Consider the following 20,088-nt stretch of genomic DNA (forward strand, 5'->3'; position numbering starts at 1 on the left):
GACATTAAGCTGTGCACTGATTTAATTTCTCCCTTTCTGGGATATTGTTATGGCACTTTCAGTTGTACAAGTGACCTCCTGCACAGTATCAATTCTTACATATTTCTGCAATGTTTGTTTTTGAGAAGACTAAAGTTTATCTTATAAGGTCTTTCACAGCAAACCTGCAGGTAAAGGCCATAAAAAGCTGGATTAAAAATTAATTATTCTACAGGAGCCCAGTGGCTAAAATTTTAGGTTTGTTAAGATGATCATATTCAATAAAAATCGTCATGATCTGCTACTAAAGAATGAAGTACTAATGACAGCCACTTCTTCAATGCATGTAAGAAAGGATACTCCAACTTGTGTATGTGAGTCTGTCTGTAGAAAGTGGTAAACAAAGAGAGATTTGGTTTACCAGCTATCTATGCCAAGCAATATAAGGCAGGACTGTTTTGCACACAGAGTTGAAGTAGCAGTTTCCCAAAATCACTAACTTTACTTACTAAACCATTTTATTTGAAGGTACCACTATAAATACTGACGCTATAGGCTTCCATAGGGTAATTATTTGACACACAAGTATTTATAGTATAGCAAGAACATTTACATTAAAACTGAGGAAGAATGAAGTCCAAGTGATTTTCTAAATTGTATGTAAGCCATAACTAAAAGCACGACCTGCTGATGAAAATGCTGGCATTCAGAACTGCAGTAATTCTAAAGCTGAAACTAAGCCAAACTCATAACTTTAAAATGTTTGCTCTGTACAACAGGAAAGGGATGTGCATGCCTAGTAACATTAAAAGTAAATAAATAAAATCAGTGCCCTGAAAGATGATATTTCTAGACTGCTTTTCACAGTATGAAGTGGAATTAGTCCAAGGTTATCTCTTTCCCTGTCCTTTATGCTTACACCTGTGAGTGCTGTCATCTCCAACACAGAGACACGAAGATGCCTCAGCAAAAATGCTGAGGCTGTCTGCCTTCCTTGCTAATTAACACAGCAGGCAAGAAAACACTATGAACGAGATGAGGAGAATAGACAGGAAGATGGCACTACCATGTAATATAGTCTTCTCCTCTCCAGGTTTATCATCTTCTATTTTTCCTCTCTTCTGCCTCTTAGCTGTTATTTCATCCAACTCTTTCTGTTCTTCCTGGAAAAATAAACCAGGTTTTTTTAAAAATTCGGTGTCCAGAATCACATCACAAAATCCAGAACTGTACCACTGTTTGGTTATTTACTATTAAGAACACATTTATTTGCTAAATGAGATTAGAAATATTTCTAAGCACCAGTAAAGAGAATACCTTTCTCAAAACCAGAATAGTTTGAAAAGAATTTAATATTATCTTTTTATTCATAGACTACAGCTAAGCATCACTGTCTGAACAAGGATGTATGTTGGAGGGTTGTGTGTATTTGTGTGGGTGTTATATATGTGTGTGTCTATATGTTATTGGGGGTGGTTCTTTTGTTTGGCTGGGTTTTTAAACAAGTTTAACTTTCAGTTCTTTTCAAGCTGCTTCTGTATATAAACCTCTTTTAATCACTCTACACACTATGCACAGATACAATGCCTTTTATTTCCAACCAGTCTTGCAAATCATAGAATGCTGAATATTTGGAATGCCTTATTTGGATATATAACTTGACACGTGTATCATCCTAAAGCATAGCATGGGTAAACCACTGCAATGTACTAACAATTTGTTAATTGTGTTAAAGTAGTACTTACTTCTGATGGTTTGGCTACTTCTTTTTCATCAACATACTTTGCCCATGGTCCCAGAAAACCATCAATGTTAGATGCATCATTCTCCTTGAATTTCTTCCTTTTTTCAATTTTCCTTTGTCCTGTTTCAAACACTGTTAAACCTGAAGAAGGAAACAATACATTGCCTGGCTGCTAACACAGAATACAACATCACAAGTCACACCATAGTCAGTTTAAAAGAAAAAGCCACCACCACCACCACTCTTTTCAATACGCACAGCAGAATGGAAAAAGCATTTGCCTAAAACTGGCGAAAGCACCACTAACTTTTCTAACTATGAACACTGCTAACTGTACAATAACAGAGGAACCACTTAAACTATTTTTTATGGATTGTTAGGCAATGCAACCATGCATGTACCCATGCACTTTTAACATTGAGTCTGCAGACATCAATTTTCATACCTGAAATAGTGCAGTGTTTGAAAGTAGAGTCCCAGCAACTGGGTTCTGACCCCCCTCGCCCCTTTACCATTCGGCAGCCTTCGAATGGCTTTTCTTTTCCAAATAACCCAACAGCTTAACTCTGCTAAGTAGAGATAACATGCAATTTCCAGCAGGGGTGCTACAGGTTCTATACAGTGATCAGTTTGCTACTGAGTAGCACAGTTAAGATGACTAGCTACATACAGGTATCCTAATAAAGACATATGACAGTATTAGCTAAGACAGAATGTAAGAGGACCAAAAAGCTGTTTCAAATATACAGATCAATTCTATTTATGCAATGGTACATGCCAGGTTCCAACTGCTAATACTAATTTGAGATTTGACATGATAGCCTGAAATACCTGATGCTTCTTCAAGAAAGCAAAGCACTCACAGAATCACAGAATCCCAAGGGTTGGAAGGGACCTAAAAAGATCATCTAGTCCAACCCCCCTGCAAGAGCAGGGTAACCTACAGTACATCACACAGGAACTTGTCCAGGCGGGCCTTGAATATCTCCAGTGTAGGAGACTCCACAACCCCCCTGGGCAACCTGTTCCAGTGCTCTGAAACTCTTACAGTAAAGAAGTTCTTCCTGATGTTAACGTGGAACTTCCTATGTTCCAGTTTACACCCATTGCCCCTTACTCCAATATCTCTCTTCCCTTTTAACACTACAATTACAACACATCTTTTTTCAATTGCATCTTTGGATATGCATAAGTCTCCCGTAGTCCCTTCCTTTGCTCTTAATAACTCTTCCACTTCTCAGTTAAAAAAAAAAAAAAAAAATTGAAACAGTCATCAGTTGCAAGTCATTTATATGAGATTCTGAACTAATTACCTTGATTTTTTTCAGCTTCTTCTACAGAACCAATATATTTGGTAGCAACTTCAGGGTTATCTATGGAGGGATCTAATGCATAACCTAGAAAAAGAAGAGAGGTAAAATACTGTTATTTCAAGCTTTTTAGTTTTATACAACCTTTAATACTTTGACTCTGCCCCCCAAATTTTTTTCTTGTTGCCTCTCAAGGAGCTAGAGATGAGGAAGGGTTGATACTTTCAAATCCCATCCACTTTTCACTCAGCCTGAGTATTAAGATTAACACGAAGTATTATCAGGAAGCCCTAAATATGCACTGCTGCCAGAATGCTTCCATTTGTACAAGAGAGAAGCAAATAAATATAATAGGCAACAGTCAACATAAGACACAAAGGGAGGGTTTGTCACAGGAAGCAAAGTCACTGAATCTTTCTAGTGGAAAGGGTCCCCTAGAGGCCCCTGGCCCAATGTCCTGCTACAACCGACGTCAACACCGAATTCAGACCAGTTCGTTGTGATGCAAACATTACTAGTTTTTTGAAATGCCATAGCAGCCTCTTCTTGTTGTAACATGGCATAAGGAAGAGACCAGCTCAAAATCTTATGTTGTGATGTGACTTTAAACAGATGCTGCTTTAGTTCAGTGCCCTGCTCCTTGGTTTTCAAAGCCAGTCAGTCACACTGAAACCAGCCCATTGCTGGTGCACACCCAGAGCTGTCCAGCCTCAGCAGCAACCTCTGGCCCTTCAGCCTCCTGGCTCTGCTCGCTACCTCTGCTGGGTCAAAGAGAATGCTACTTGTGTCTGTCAAGCCTGGGGATGGCAGCAGCTGGAAGGAAGACACAGGGGAAAAAAATGAAAGAAATTCAGTTTTCTAGAGTTTTGTGCATACTCTGTCTCCCCTGGCTGAAACTACTTCATCCTCTTCCTGAGAGAGTTGGGAAAGCTTGTTCCTTCAACTTGAAAGCATCTGAAGTTCCTTCAACTTCCTTTAACTAACGGGGATGGTATCAGAAGCAGCAGCAATGGCATTTAATTTTTAATAAAATCAAGTATTTTTAATCAAGTATTTATTATAATTTCCTGATTACAGCTATTGAGTCTCATAAAAACCCCAAATCAACCAAACAAAAAAACCAACATGAAAACCCCTGATGAATTCACTCTTCAAATAATTTATAAAATGTACCAGCATTTCATAGACATTCAGGATAATTACAATTTTTTTTTTATACGGAGGTTCTCATTTTAGTATGCATAAATCTCACAGTTTTTCTCCATTTCTAGAGTGGATAGCAGGCTCTTACAGGAATAAGACAGATGAATAAATTCATCTGGTTCCCAAAGAACAGGTGCACTGCACAGTTAGTTACTGACCACCATGGCTTTTTTTTGTTTTTGGAAAGACTGCACCCTAGTGGACATATCACCAATTTTTATTAAACATTATTCAAGTGACAAAATGTCCCTTGAGGACCCAATGAGAATCAATCCAAATCAGGAAGGGGCAGGGGCGGAAAGACAGCAATGAATATATTAAATCACTGTTAAAAGTAATCACATACACAGAAATCAAAGAAATCCTACAGCATGCAATCTAATTCTTATATTTCTGATGATTCAGAGAGAATCATGAACAGCGGGACATTGCCCAGTCCACCCCAGAAACCAATGGCCCATAAAAGCACTTGGATGCATACAAGTTGAGAACCTATCAATACCATCCCAACAGCCCAAGGAGGTTATCTGCCCCCCTCCTCCACGTTACTCATAGACTACTGTCCTAGAAGACAGCCCTCATAATTTCTTTTCAGATGCTGGGGAAAAAAATATAATGAAAATGAGTAGAAGAGTTATTTCAAGAACATTGCAAATGTTCCCATAAAGGTGGAGTAATTTGTAGACCAGTTCTGGAGCTTCAAACCTGGTAAGACCCAGAACAACATATGCCCACATGTTCCATGAATATAATACAAAGATAGAAATGCGTACCAATGCCCTCTTATGAAATATAAGTTCCCACTATACCTACACCAAACAACAAAAAAAGGATCATTCAGTTATTCTAGACTATTATTACAACTCACTTCCAAGGATAAGCAAACTGAGCAGGCACTGCAATTACACTTTTGCTAATTAGACTGCCTGCTTTAACTAAGCCCCTATTTCAATGAGTTCTCTTCCAAGCTATAATGATTCTGTTAAGAGCGGAGAGATATTTCTTTGGCTTTATGTCAAAATCAATACAGTGGATTACTTGTCCTCCAACTGTACTGACACAGTCTCTGGGACTCTATTTGGTCAGTACTTGTAAAAGAGGGACAGTATTCTAATGAATAGAGCCCCTGGGCCAAGCACAGCTTCCCATGGAAGTGGAGACTTCTTATAGCTGGGTTGAATTTGGTCCAGCATCATTCTCACAGAAAAGCTCTGAACAATTTCTACTTTCTAGTGGATATGTGAAAGAGAATCTTTTCTTTCTGGCTGGGACTCCTAAACGCAGCTGCAAAAGACAGCTTGCTTTTATCCTACTCAGCTGGTATGCCATATAATATGCCCCAACTTCTACATCTCCTTCAGTGTTACTTAGGAGGTAGGTATTTCATGCCATGTTTTAGCAAGGAAAGGTACAATTCCACCTACATCCATAATTTCAGTGCACCTGAAAATGGTTGGTTAAATTATCAGACTTTGGTACATTCCAGAAAGACAGATAATGAGAAGTACATTTACACTGTACTGCACAGTGCAGCACAGAGAGATCCAAGATAGCTCAGGTATGTGGAAAAATGCAGCTGGACTAAACCATTCTGGCTGCACTGGCCTCTCCATGGAATCAAAGTAATCAGAGAATAAAGTGCCTACAATTGTAAGAGGTAATAGTGACTGTAGGTGTTGCATGTAACATGAGGAGATGAAAAAAAATAAAATCAGAAGTGTTATTTCCAAAGTCAGTCATTTTAAGCTCTTAAAATATCAGTCTTACTGATGAAGTAATCCTGTTATGAGTATTCAGTAACTTGGTTCTACCAACGAGTTTTGAGATTCATGGGCAGCAAACTGTTTCTTTAAAAAGGACTTCAATATCTTGGGAAGGAGATTTTAAACTACTAAGTACCCTGTGAACGAAGCAGTCTACTTCTACAATGAGTGCTGATGCTGAAAGAGCCACGAATTTATTTTTCTACCATAAACAGTTTGCATGTAGCATGTAAAAAAATAATCTGTAATTCTGCTCCACACTGAAAACTGATGTATGCTCACATAATTAAGGACAGTATATCGTCCTTCTCAAAAAAATGGTCAGAAAGGAATTGTCAAGAAAAGAGACGGCTTCTTCTGAGGGTACAGACATAGAAGAATAAACAAGGGCTCATCTTTCGGGGCTTCCTAGTCTTTTTAGCCATGCTCCAAGGACTACAACATTGGCTTTGGACCATTTACATCACCATGGCCTGTGAAGTGAAATTTTTGTTTTTCTAGAGATAAAGCTTTCTTTTTAATAGTTGAAATTACATAAGAAGATTGCCTTACATGAATGGATTCAAAATAGGTTAGATTACCTATGACTGCAGGTGCAAAACTGGTTACTAATTAAAAAAAGTCAGACTCACAGAGTAATCACTGAATGTTTTCCATCAAATTGGGAGAGGATCTTACATTAAAATGGCCTGCCCAACTATAGTATTCAGTATTTTTTACGGATTATGCCATCAGAAAAGGATCCCGTACCTGTAAAAGCTGCAGCTGACACCAAAGACAAGTGTGAAACATTTCACTTCAGCAAAGATGATGAACGATAAATACTGAAAGCAAGCAAGCAAGCAAGCAATTGGTTAGGTCCAAGGGGGAAAACACAGGCTGCCAGAGTACCGGTGTAGATACACTTAACAAGTGTATCCTGACACCAATAAGAAAAATAAACAAATGAGTCATAATAAAAAAAGAAATCTGAGATTTATTGCAAAGGAAAAACTACATAAAACATGGAACAGCACTGGGAAGGCCTAATCTAGACTGGCATGTCCAGTTTTAAGCAATGTAGTCAAAATAAAAATTCAGAAAAAAATTAAGAGTAACAAGAATGATAGAATATTGGAGGAAAGGGAAGGCCTAGAAAAGACTGAGGAAACATGCTTGTCAGTCTAAAGAGAGATAAAGGACAAATGGCAAAAACCTGATGGAACCAAAGGTAGTTTCAATTTGCAAAATATTAGAGACAACAATGACCCATGGGTTGACAGGGCTGCTGGAGGGAATATGAGAAATAATTTAGATTTGTAGCACATAAGTTTTAGGGTGGTATCAATAAAATCTCAACTATTACACTTGTGAAAAAACCTACTACATTTAGAATCATGCAATAAGTTATGTTAGAAAAGACCTTGAAGATCGTGGGGTCCAACTGTTAACCCAGACTGCCCAGTTCACCACTAAACCATGTCACTAAGCTCCACATCTACACATCTTTTGAATCCTTCCAGGATCTTAAAAAAAGCCATATCCTTAAGCAAAAGACAGCACAGAAATCTGAAACCTCAGATAACAAGGATAGCAGTAAGCACCAAATCCTATTTCAACTAAGGGCAGGGAAATGGAAAACCCAAGCATGCATACAAAATGGCAGAGGCTAAAAATAAAACATAGTGAAACTGGAATATCTTGTTTTAAATTTATAAACTAATGTATTATATTCAATTATGTCAGTATTACATTCTTTACCAGGTAAAACAAACATAGAAATACAATGGTCATACCAGTAGGGAAAAACATGCTATATGCTACAGAAAACTTAAAGACAATTCAGATGAACAAGTTAAAGAGTTAACAAGCATTAAAAGATCCTTTGGATTGAAATTCCAGTTTTAAGTAGTGGTGAGTACAGTTGCCAGGACTCCCTTTCTGAGCATTCAGCCAGAAGGTACAATAACCATGAAATGGTGACAGATTAAACAGGTGCTAGGGAGAAAAGCACAGTAATAATGACATGGTTTAGTCACCTCCTTGTAACGGACTGCAAATCTCACACCAAGATGCAAGAGAAACAGCTTTTTTTACACAGTGTACTTGTACCATGAAGCAGTCACATTAGAGGCTCACATACGAAAAAATCAAAAAAGGGCCAACTGAGCAGTACAGGAAACTTGATCTTAAAACATTTTTTTTTTCTAAGTATACACATTTTAACAACAACCACAAAGCAGTATAAATTAACACTGTTGAAGAACCAAAGCAAGCCATGAAAACATTTGCTACAATAATCTCAATCTCAAAACAGGAGGGCTATATTAAGTAAAGAAGATTTTAAAAAGGAACAGAAAGTGAGCAAAGGGTAAAAGCCTTTTCCAAATGCAGGGACACTTCAAAGACACCATGTAGGAAAAAAAGAATAAATGCCTGCCAGCTATTAAGACTTTCAAGAAACCAGAAGTAAGTGAGCACAGCTGAACAGTATGTAAAGAGAAACTATTAGAAATAAGAAACTATTCCTCAAAGAGCTGAAGTTGCATCCAGATGTAAAAGATACAAAGAACCAAACTCTAGCAAACAAAGTAAACACCACAGTAAGGCAAACCCCCTCTGCCCCTCAAAAACAAGGAGCAAATCACATAAGGTATAAAACCTAACATTTGCCCTTTGTCAAAAACTGCAGGGGCAGAAAGCATGTAGGCCAACAGATACAGGAATGAGCATCAGTGAGGTTTTTTAAAATATATGTTCATTGTGAAGGAATGGGGTAGACTCCTGTGCCAGAACCTTTCTTTATGGGTAATGTGACAACATATCCATCTCAAAGCAAAATGTCAGGAGACTAAAGAGTCAAATAAGTGGTAACGAAACACTGGGACCAGATGGTAGTTATACAAGAGCTCTAAAGCTGAAACACAGTGCAAAAATGCTCATGTTGTATCACCCCAATATGATAGAAATGGAACGTACCAAATACAGTGCCAGCTTTCAAAAGATGCTTCAGTTTGGGGAACTACAGGTCAACCAGCCAGACATTTGTATGGTTAGAAGTTTCAAGCAGTAGAAACTATAATGAAGGAAACAAGGAGCAGGCACTTGGATGAGCATTATATATCTCAGCAGAGCAGACAATACAGCTCTCCACAGAGGTAAACTACAATGACAAAACCCCCAGAATATTTCTGAGGTGACAAACATGAATGAGCAAAGCTTGGCTGATGTTGGATACCTTTATGAAACCAAGTTAGACTGATTACAGAGTGTCTCAAAGAGTCTTTAAGAACTACACAGGTCTTCAAGTTATTACAAGTTATTAAGACACTGTCAAGAATAAATGGACAGTTTCCACAGCACAAGAAAGTTGCTGGCAGACACATGCTCAGGCCCATGCTGTTCAACATATCAATAAATTATCCAGAAAAAAGAAGCAAGTAGCTTTTACAAAGCTACTCAAAGTAGTAGAGAAAAGAAAAAAAAAAAAAAAGCCATGTAAAGAATTCTTAGAAACTCAAGGGAAAAAGCCTCTCACTTTATTGAGCCACAGAAATTCACAGCGAGATTACATCTTAAATGCTGTGCGCAGCTTTGCTGTTCATGTCAGGAACAATATAGTGAAACTAGCAGAGACTAAGAAGAGAAAGAAAGCACAGCCATAGATATGGAAAAGCTGCAACAGAGGAACAAGAAGACTGACCACTGAAAATTCATGAATATAGAGACATTGCCCTTAGTTGAGAGACTACATATAAAAAAAAAAAAGTATTCAGATGTATCACTATTTTCTTGCACCTTTCTTCTGCTCCTCACTAAGTACCAATTGCTGCCCATGTGTCTAACAGGATAAAGGGTTGAAAGGACTCTCAGTCCTTCTAGTGAGCCAGGATATCACGCTCATTTACTGCCATCTTCTAGCTTGAACTTCAACTTCCCAGTGCTTGTTCTTGCAGTTTAAATTGCCTATATCTCAGCCTTTTCATAGCTCCATTATCACTGTACCCAGACCAGTATCTCTTGAACATGCCCATAAAGCTGAATACTATAGTTGCACAGTTGCCAATGTTATTAGTCTTAAAAATGTATTTTTTATACTCTCTTGTAAGACAGCTTTCAATGCTGCACACTGTTGACATTAATCAACATAAGGGGCTTTGTGTAGACTTACTAGTTCTATCTTTTCCCAAACTAAATTTCACAAACAAAAAAATCCAAACCCCAAACACTACATGCATACAGATCCTTTTTTTCTGTATCTGTTTTACACATACACACACACACAAAATGCACATCCTGTACAATGCAACATTTTATTTCACAGAAAAAAAAAATCTCATCTGTCAATTCAGACCCTGATTAGGGCTCCTATTTGCATTATCCATCAAGTTCTAACATCAAATTGCAGTCTAGTAAGTTAAAGTTATGCTATGGAACTAGATACCTATTTCTCATTTGTCACATCCTAACAACTCAATGAAAAGCAACTATTAGCTAAAACTGTGTAAAAAAACCCCAAAAAAACCCCAAACAACAAAACAAATCCCCCCCAAAACAAACTGTCTTAAATATATTTTATTTTTTAACATTTAAAAGAAAACCTCTAATGAAACACAAATACAAAGAGAAACTGAGGATGTTATAGTGTCTGATTTTAGGTATTTTTTTCTTCCATGTTTCACTGTAATACATGGCTCCGACAGATGTCACCAATAAAATCCCAATCTCGTCCATCACAGAATGCAGTAAGTGAATCCATGCATGCATAAAGCCCTAATGAATTTAAGGAGACTTGTGAGTAGAGAGGTAATTTTGAGGCATGACAGTTTGCAGGTAGTAGTATTTTGAATGTAAATACAAATAAAGACAGGCTCAAGTGTGTCGTGCAAAAAGCTGAGTGTTGTAACACCTTCAGGTTACAGAGGAAGTATCATTACTTGACAAATAGACTGAATTTGAAGTATATAAAGTGATACTTCATGTGAAACCAAAGATGCATATTTGTAAGACAAGCCCTTGCAGCCAAGTTTAAAATTGAAATGAAAGCTTACAATGAAACACAGAAGAAAAATTAACCACTGTTATATGTAAATATATGGCAGGTTTGTTCTTCAAATGAATCAAAAATAATGGTTAGAATCCACAGTCTTTCCTCATTTTTTCTATAAAAAAAAAAAAACCCAACATTTTTTTCTCATGATCCATAAGAAGTCTATTTGAAACTCAAGCCTCCCAAACCTCATACGTTTTATTTTTCAAATGCAACTATTTACAAGTTTAAAGATTCTTCAAAATGAGAAAGCAGCTACTAAAATGACCACCAGCCTGGAGTGCTTTGGGTCTGTCTTTGCCAAGAATATTTCAGTGACATATGCCCACTTTTTTCAACTCCTGTTCATTCAGCTTGTATCTAGAGGCAACCACTCTGAAGAAACTAATAACTCAGTAAGGCTTCCTTATAGTTTTAAGAGAGCTACCTTTAGTTAAGATCACATGAAAGAATCTATTTGCATAAACAGATCTACAGTTATTTGGCATATTAAAAGCGTGAAATTTTGATTCGTTTTCTTCATTGATGCAACTAATGAAAGGATTAATGAAGGGCTTCGTAGGAGGTCATAAACTAGATTACAGTTTCAAAAGGGAATTACAAAATTACATTTCCCAAATAAATACTATGATCTCCAGCCATGTGGATTCTCAAAGGCCTTTCTCCATTTTAGTAAGTCTGTTAAAAAGCAATTCACAAAACTTTCAGTCCTATTAACTCTTCTATAGACAGTCCAACCTGGGCACAATACAGGTGGAGGTGAATTCTACTATTAAGGACTTACCATAGGTTGCAAAGGTTCTTCTTTGTTGTTCAAACATGAAATCATTGATGTGAGCTGGTTCTGCGTATCCAGAAAGCATATTTCTAGGTGCAGCCATTTGCTGAGTCCTAAATGGGTTTTCTGGTCCAAACTACATCAAAAATGTTAAAAGAAAGTATATCAGAATTACTGATTTCTTATTTATGTGTGTATAATTTTTCAAGAAAAAACACAGGGGAAAAAAAATCCCAGCACCCTCTTTCAAAAATTGTAAGAAAATCACTTCAACTATATATTTCTTTACAACTACTGAATAAGCGTGTAAGTCCTTTATTTTACACAGTAAGTGCTTACACAGTTGCTCTGTACAACTCATTTGGTGATTGAACTTTCTAGCCTGTATTACTGGTACAGCGGACAAATCAATATCAACTACTTGATACAAAGTGCCACCATTCAGTATGTGATCAGTACAAGCATTCAGAAGACAAAATAACTGCATAATGTTCCTCGTAAGGGAGAGACAGCAAAACCTACTAAACTTGTGTACTTAATGCAGAAATTACACTGCCAACTGCATTTAAAAAGCAACTGGGAACTTGCTGTGATATTTCACAAAATTCACTTATGAAACCCTGTCCTGTTTTTCTTCTTGCAAGACCATAATTGCCAGTCTTCCTGACCATACCACAGTTAGGGGAAAAGCAGATAAAAAAAATAACAGTGAATAGAAACAAATGCAATACACTGAGACTAATACAAAAATACATGTAATTGTAAGCCTATGATTGTTGCCATATTTGCAGGCACCTGAGACTACCCCATATTAGGCTTCCCTAACGAAAAACACTTATACAAGGTAGCACTGTAGTAAGTTTAAAGCAGTATTTTTGCTCACACACTTCATGGCCCTGGTACACTGCAAAAAGCAAGCTTGCTATGAAAAAGCCAATTTATGTGATTCCACAAAAGGTTTTGTAAGCATAAAGTATAACTAATATAGAAATTTCATATTGATGCAGCCTTTGTCTACCTAAAATACTAACACCTGGTCTAACAGAAGACAAGCTGTACACAGAAGTTAAATACTGAAATCAGCTAAATGCATGAACAGCTATTTTTATCTTTCAGATAGCATGTCAGTTATAACAAAATAGAAAGCGGCTCACATGGCACCACGCAGTCCAAATTCAGCCTAAAATGATTTTTCACTACACACATTCAGCATAGCTTAAGCTACTAAAATACTTAAAGCTGATGTGAATCAAAATACTTTAATGCACTTCATCTTTTCTCAACATCTTTATAATGCTATTTTCCTACCTTGATTTTTCAATTTCCGTAGCTATTATTCTAATAAACACTTTAAGAATCTTCTTAAAACAGCTTTATGCAGAATATGAAAATTCAAGCATTAACAATACCAACACACCTGTGTAGAATCTTTTTTTTCAATTTCCTCAAGCTAGATTCCAAAATAGAGCAAGCATACAAACAAGGTATGTCTTATATGAATTTCACATGAGATTTACAGAACCTCTGCCTTTAGGCAAAAGGCATTTCTGCTCTAAAGATCAATACTGTTTCTTACCTCAGGTGCAAACATGGTATCGTAAGTGGGATTGTATTGAACTTCCTTAATAGCAGGATCAAGGTGGACTCCTGTTTCCACATCTTCCTGAAATAATACAGACATATTAATAAACCATTTTCCACATACAGACTTTCAAATATATTACATTACTCCATTTCAGACCAAATTAGGGCTGCAGTTCACGTTGACACTTTCAGGACTGTGAAAGGAGTAGCCTGGGCAAGGTTTCTATTTTTCAAAAATATCGATTGCAAAATCCATGCTGAGCCCTCACTGAGAAATCCATCTAAGATACACGAGGAAATCTGCATGTGTATTATTACTTCTTTTTTCTAAGACTTCATGCACACAGTTTAAAACCAGTGGCAAGATTGGAGGCAAGCTTTTTTTTAGTTTTTTGGATTTCTTTTTTCTTTGAGGATGTTTGAAAACCAGACCTGGTAAAGAAGAGTCAATTAAGTGGTCACCAATTTAATGAAAAAGTGTGAAACTAGAGTCTACAAAAAGTGTAAGGCTGAAATCACAAGCAACTGTTCTGAAAAACAGTTGGGAAAAAATATTAGACATCAGTGCAAACATAACATGGAATAATGAGTTTCAGAGAATCCAATGGTCCCTTATCTCCAGGTTTTTAACAAAAGGTATAAGCGTAATTCAACTTCAGTATTTAAATGCATTTCCAAGAATGCTGCAACAAAAATTTAACTCGAGAGATGAAGAGACAAGAAAGAGAGCCTAACTAAAAGAACAACTTCTCAAGCAACTCAAAGAGAAAAACACACAGCTGAAAACAGAAAGCAAAAAAGATGGGAAAGAGAAAGGCGGTGCTCAAAAAGACCTGGTTTCACAGAGCTCTACTGAAGCTCATTTACATTGACCCTGAATTAACACACCTGCATACCCCAATTCAGAGCTCATGAAGTAGAACGAAGGAGAATGTTACTTTGCGGTATTATTACTGGTATTGCTTCCTGCATCTTTATTCTAGAATAAATACATTTGAAAGGGATTTACAGTGTGCTAGTATATTGATAATAACCCTAGTAATTTTACTGAAAAACCTATCTTAGCATCAGCATCTAATCAGCGCTCACCTACATGATCCAAATGCATTTGCAATTTAGAGAAGGAAGTGGCACAACAGAGGATCACATTTTAGCAGTCACTTCCTCAGTACAAAATTACCTCTAAGAAACTCAATCTTGCTTTGCATTGTAGTATCTTGAAAGACCAAAATGACATGTTCTTCACTTGTTTAATATTGTTAGCTATTCTCTAACATGGCATGCCCAGAAGCTCTTTTTCTACCCAATTTAATAGTAGTTCAATTACAAATGAATTTGCTTAGACATGCAAGACTTAAAAAGTTTTAAAACCTTGTTTACCAGACACAGAAAAGCAGTACCTTTGGCATATTATCTGATCATATTTGGTTAAAACTGCTCAATAAAACCAAACCAACCAAAAGTTGAGTGTTTGGTTGGGGTTTTCTTGTTTGTTTTGGGTTTTTTCTTGTTTGTTTGGTTTTTTGTTGTTGTTGGTTTTTTTTAAGAATGACCTCAGCCATTCCATCAATTGTTTTCTTACTAAGATCACTGTCTTAGATTGTTAAATCCAACTAGAAAACTTTACTCTCACTGTATATCAATTATTCTAACAGGCAGGTCCAGCCATTGCACTGCTCTTGCCTGAACCCTTAGCACTGCCAATTCTCAGCCTGACCTTGTTCCTCTCATCACACAACCTTAACAATTCACTGGGTTTAGACGATAACAGCTACCGGTACATTCATAGCCTTGACTTTGATACACGATGAACTTGCCTGGGAACAGCACAGCAGGCCTAATCCAGTCATTTAGCAACAACAACAAAAAAAAGACACCCCCATCCTCAGTTAGAATAGGAGCATATCAAAAACATTTTGCAACCTGTATTACCTACACACATTTCCTTTCACAGTTCCATGACCTGAGGACATTTTCCACAGGTGACTTTTCCAAATCATGTCATACAGCTTGCTCTGCCAGCTAGACTTCACATCTTAGCAACCAACCTTATAATTTCAGAAAATTAATGTCACTGATTTGAGAAAATTAACGTCATTGATAATATGGCAAAAATCATCTTATGAACTGCTAGCGACATTTAAAAAGTTATCAGTTTACTTGAAATTAAAACACCTCTTTTTTTTTTCCTGCTCTTTAAAACTGGAAAAATGAGAAAAATCCAGTACTGCAAAACTGCCAAGAATTTGTCAGTTCTGCTATTTTTCTTCCTCTTTTCTCCCTGTTAAGTCCTATTATACGCCACTTGGTAATTGAGAAAAGAAACAGATTGTGCCATGAAAGCTGATCCTCTGCTGGACGATTATAGCAATTCTGGTTCTACTTCACTGCTGGTAGAACAGTGCTGAGTCACTTGGAAGCCACACAATATGTTCACTCCTAGACCCACCACAGGCATAGTCTTTCTGTGTGAAAACCACCGAGCCTTGAAATTGAAGCACATGTTATATTCATCAGAGCTACACTCCCCAAGACCTGCAGCCTTATTCATGTTTTCATACATTTGGGCATCAAATTATGATCTGTTAATACGCTGCTGAAGCACATACTGGTTCTCTTTTCACTATGCCATTTCACTTTAAACTATATAATAATTTGAATGTGTCCCAATCCCTACTTTACCTTCTCAGTATTTTAAAGAATCAAAATCTTCATAAGAAAATAAAGCATTTGAGACAACATTCTGAAATGTTAGTCTACAGCAAGAGTTCAAATTGCAGCAGACAAATTATCCTTTGGTCAACATCTGATAACTGCTATTTTGTACAGCATTATGAGACACTGGTAGGTAGCAGAAACATTAAAAATATGAAACTAGTCTATCAACCATTTCAGAAATTGCCAAGCTATCTACATTGGACGTTTTGATGGTTCAGCTTTAAAAAGAAAAAAAAAAAAAAAAAGGAAAAAATAAAAAAGAGAAAGGACAGAACTCCAGCAACCTCAGCACACAGTGAAGATCCTGGGTACAAATGCATGCATTGCTAAAAGACCATTTCAGCAGAACTCATCATTCCAACACCCAGAAAGTGAAAAAAGTAAACATACAGGTCTTACAACCCTGTCCCTTTATGCTGGCATTCTAGATGCAGTCGCCATAGCTACAGCAAACAGATAAGGGATCACAGGTGCAGCAGTTTAGCAGAGCTGTGTGACTGAGATAGATAATCTAAAGGATCATGTTAGTCTGCTGTGCTGTAGTTCTTCCTTTGGTCACATACCACATATCTTGACTTATCTAAAAGCCTAAGGTGCGCAATCTATCGTTCAGCTTATGTCCCAAGAGTGACACAAGTGGCTCTGCGGGATGGAAAACTATCAGTAGGCTAGACTGAAAGAGAAGGGCATTTGTGAACTTAATGATGGGCTAAGTATTACCCTGTGTAATTTCCCACCAGCAAAGGCACAGGAATCACAAAAAGGAGGGTCAAGAAGCTGTCAATTTAAACAGATACAGGGTTTCTCCAGAGAAAAATAAAAATTGAGCCACAGGACTGGCCATGAAGCAGCTTGTGTTTGCTCTAACTTGGAATCTGTATAAATATGGGCTTTATGGCATGCTGTAATATCATCAAAGGTGGTATATCCCATATAACCTGAAAAAGAAAAATAAAGGTTTTAGGAAGTTATGTTTTACCTAATATGGCTTTCTTGGAATACAATAGACCTACGAACTTCTGCTCTGCGTGTCACCTCTCTGCTTTTGTCAGCACTGGTAACAAGCACCAACTGAAATATAGTGGCTACATCAGGCACTGCATATCAGCTAAGACACATACTACCGGAAAGGGTCCAAAAGAGAAATTCAAGAATCAGAGGTCTAAGAAAATGACATGTACAGAAAAACTGAACAACCTAATTTACCCTAAAAAAGATTCAGATTATACAATTAGCAGAAATAAGGAAAGCCAAACAGTGAATTTCTCAGTCTATGGATCCACTGAAGTTCTGTAGAAAAGTTAAATGAGTATCTACCCAAGCAGATGCAGGTATCACTCTTGATGCAAGGCAAAAAGGCAGCATTGTTGTCTTATCACTGTACTACTTGATATGTTGGTTGGGTTTTTTTTGTTTTTGTTTTTTAAATAGGTGTGATGTCTACTTACTTGCAGTATCGGGTTGATTTACAGTTCAGATATGATTTGATTAGGTAAAAAATTATTTGATATTTAGATGCTCTCCTTTTGCATCTTTAACCCTGCAGTGCAGCATCACACTGTCACAGGGGAATGGTGCTCAGGGCTGTACTCTGTGGTATTAGCATTTCCTAAGGAATGCACCTTGGGACAGAAAGAAGCTTTTGATACGAAGTGTAGACGTTATAACTCCCTAGAGATGACAGAATGCCTAGCTCCTACCAAGGCATGCTCCTGCAGTCCTACCATAAAGGCCTTTTGGACAATTAAAAGTCAGCATAGGAAAGCGCACAGGATATAGAAGGGATTTTAGACTATAAATGCAGTAAATCAAATTAGCTTTCCTTCCTATGGATTCCTTAAACATGCCACAGTCCTGGTTTTCTTTGGAAAAACACTGTCTGAAAGCCATAAAACAAAACCATTACTGTATATGAAAAGTACTTGATTTATAGAATTCAAGACAGCTCAATAATAATAAGCTTGTTAAAAGTTTTTTTTCGGCTTTTTGTTTCTTTATATGTATGCAAGACAAAAACATTTTTAATTAAACACAGGCCAAATCCCTGTCATAGGCATCAGAGCAAACCTTAAATAAAGGCTTAAATAAAGTTCTTTAAAGAAAAGAATCTGCAGCATGGACTGCAACACATATCTGTTCCTTAGAAAGAATATAATGTTATTTACATTGAGGCAACTCACAATCCTTTTAATCCACAATATTTTAAAATTTCAGTCAGATTTTGTAATCTCCACTGTGCTATTATATGGCTACCTGTAAGTTTAATAAGAACCCTTCATGCATTTAGAAGCAGAATTTGATGCTTCAATCTCAAGCATTTGTGTAAGCACAAAGTTTGTTAGAAGAAAGCAAAGGTCAGAGTTTTCCGGTTTCATATCATGCAAGCAAAGACTTATGATGTCTATATGTTTTTTTCTGAATATTTTAGATAATAAATCTACAATGCTTCCTTCTCCCCAGGTAAATTCATTATTAATTAGCCAAGTAGCTAAAAAGAGCATGCTGCTGTGCATAAGACCTAATTAGTTTTAATTATCCATTAAATTAAAAATGCCAAAGGTAAACTAGATTCTACAAACAGACCTGAGACTTCCAACCCCCTCCCACATTGAAGACAACACAAATGCTCCAGCTCTTGTACTGGGCCAGGCCAGTCTAGCTGATTTTAACCAAGATGAGCATCCTCCCCTCAAAACCGGTGAATGCAACACTGTAGTTAAATATGGTAAAATCTGTTGCCATCCAAGTCCCACCCTGAATTGATGGAGATCAAACAGTAAACGTGCTGGTTTTGGCTAGGGTAGAGTTAATTTTCTTCATGGTAAACAGTACTGGTCTATGTTTCAGATTTGTGCTGATAACAGTGTTGATGATACAGGGATGTTTTAAATACTGCTGAGCCAAGGCCTTTTCTGCCTCTCACAGCACCACACCAGTGAGCAGGCTGGAGGTGCATATGAGGTTGTGAGGGGAAACACCTGAGACAACTGACCCTAACTGAGGATATTCCATGCCATACAACATCATGCTCAGTATATAAAGCTGGGGGGAAAAGGAGGAAGGGTGTAGATGTTCAGGGTGATGGCATTTATCTTCTCAAGTCACAACTACTCATGCTGGAGCCCTGCTGTCATGGAGACAGCTGAGCACCTGCCTGCGCATGGGAAGGAATGAATGAATTCATTTTACTTTGTTTGTGTATAGTTTTTGCTTTACCTATTAAACTGCCTTTATCTCAACCCATTTGTTTTTTCTCTTTTACTTCCTGATTCAATCCCCTGTCCCACCAGGAGGAGCGAGCAAGTGACTGTTTGGGGCTTAGCTGCTGGCTGAGGTTAAACTATGGCAATGTTCTCTCCTTTGCCTGCAATGCAAAGCTTACAGCCGCAACATTTCCTGTGAAAGTTATTTCTTTACAGAATATGCAATTTCCTTCAGCATTTTTAATTCACTAGTGAAAGTAAATACTTTGTGAGCAATCTTAGGGTGTTTGGTATTTTTTTAGGTTTGTTTTTTTTTTTTTTTTTCCGTATCAGTAGAAGCTGTAGCAAAATTGATTCTAATGGGTTTTGGCAATGTCTAGAAAAAATGTAACTTAGAAAGAATCCTAAAATATAGAGTGTAAAAAGGAAAATGCTATGTTATAGGACTTGAAACACATGCTGGCTTCTACTTTCCCACCAACATTCATAATGCACTGGTGTTAAAGACCAAATAATGAATATCTATTCGACTTTTACAGTTTATGTTCTTAATTAGCCTAATTCACACCACTAACATACCTTAGCCCATTTTTGCATAGCCAATGGCAAAGAAACTCCAGATCATCAGGCTTCCGTTACTTAAACTTATTCTGGGTTTATTCTCACTGTGTTAACTGTAGTTAATCAGTTCATTTAATTAAACACCTTGGCACCTAGAAACCTCACTTCCTTTTTACCTTGGTTAGCAGAAGTCCCTCGACAGAGACAGTCCTAGTT

The 20,088-nt window shown here is 37.2% G+C and overlaps 1 protein-coding gene across 2 annotated transcripts in view; it reads right to left on the minus strand.

Moving 5' to 3' along the window:
- Positions 1-20,088, minus strand: part of CDC40 (cell division cycle 40) — a 38,780-nt gene that overhangs the window by 17,187 nt on the left and 1,505 nt on the right. For both annotated transcript variants that reach the window (XM_065681084.1, XM_065681085.1), the window contains exons 2-6: positions 13,383-13,469; positions 11,813-11,942; positions 3,037-3,120; positions 1,725-1,864; positions 1,046-1,142 (exon numbers count right to left, since the gene is read on the minus strand). In XM_065681084.1, the coding sequence (XP_065537156.1) occupies positions 1,046-1,142; positions 1,725-1,864; positions 3,037-3,120; positions 11,813-11,942; positions 13,383-13,469 (538 nt within the window). The remainder of the gene's footprint in view (positions 1-1,045; positions 1,143-1,724; positions 1,865-3,036; positions 3,121-11,812; positions 11,943-13,382; positions 13,470-20,088) is intronic.

The sequence above is a fragment of the Lathamus discolor genome, chromosome 5 (assembly GCF_037157495.1).
Source record: "Lathamus discolor isolate bLatDis1 chromosome 5, bLatDis1.hap1, whole genome shotgun sequence".
NCBI lineage: Eukaryota > Metazoa > Chordata > Aves > Psittaciformes > Psittacidae > Lathamus > Lathamus discolor.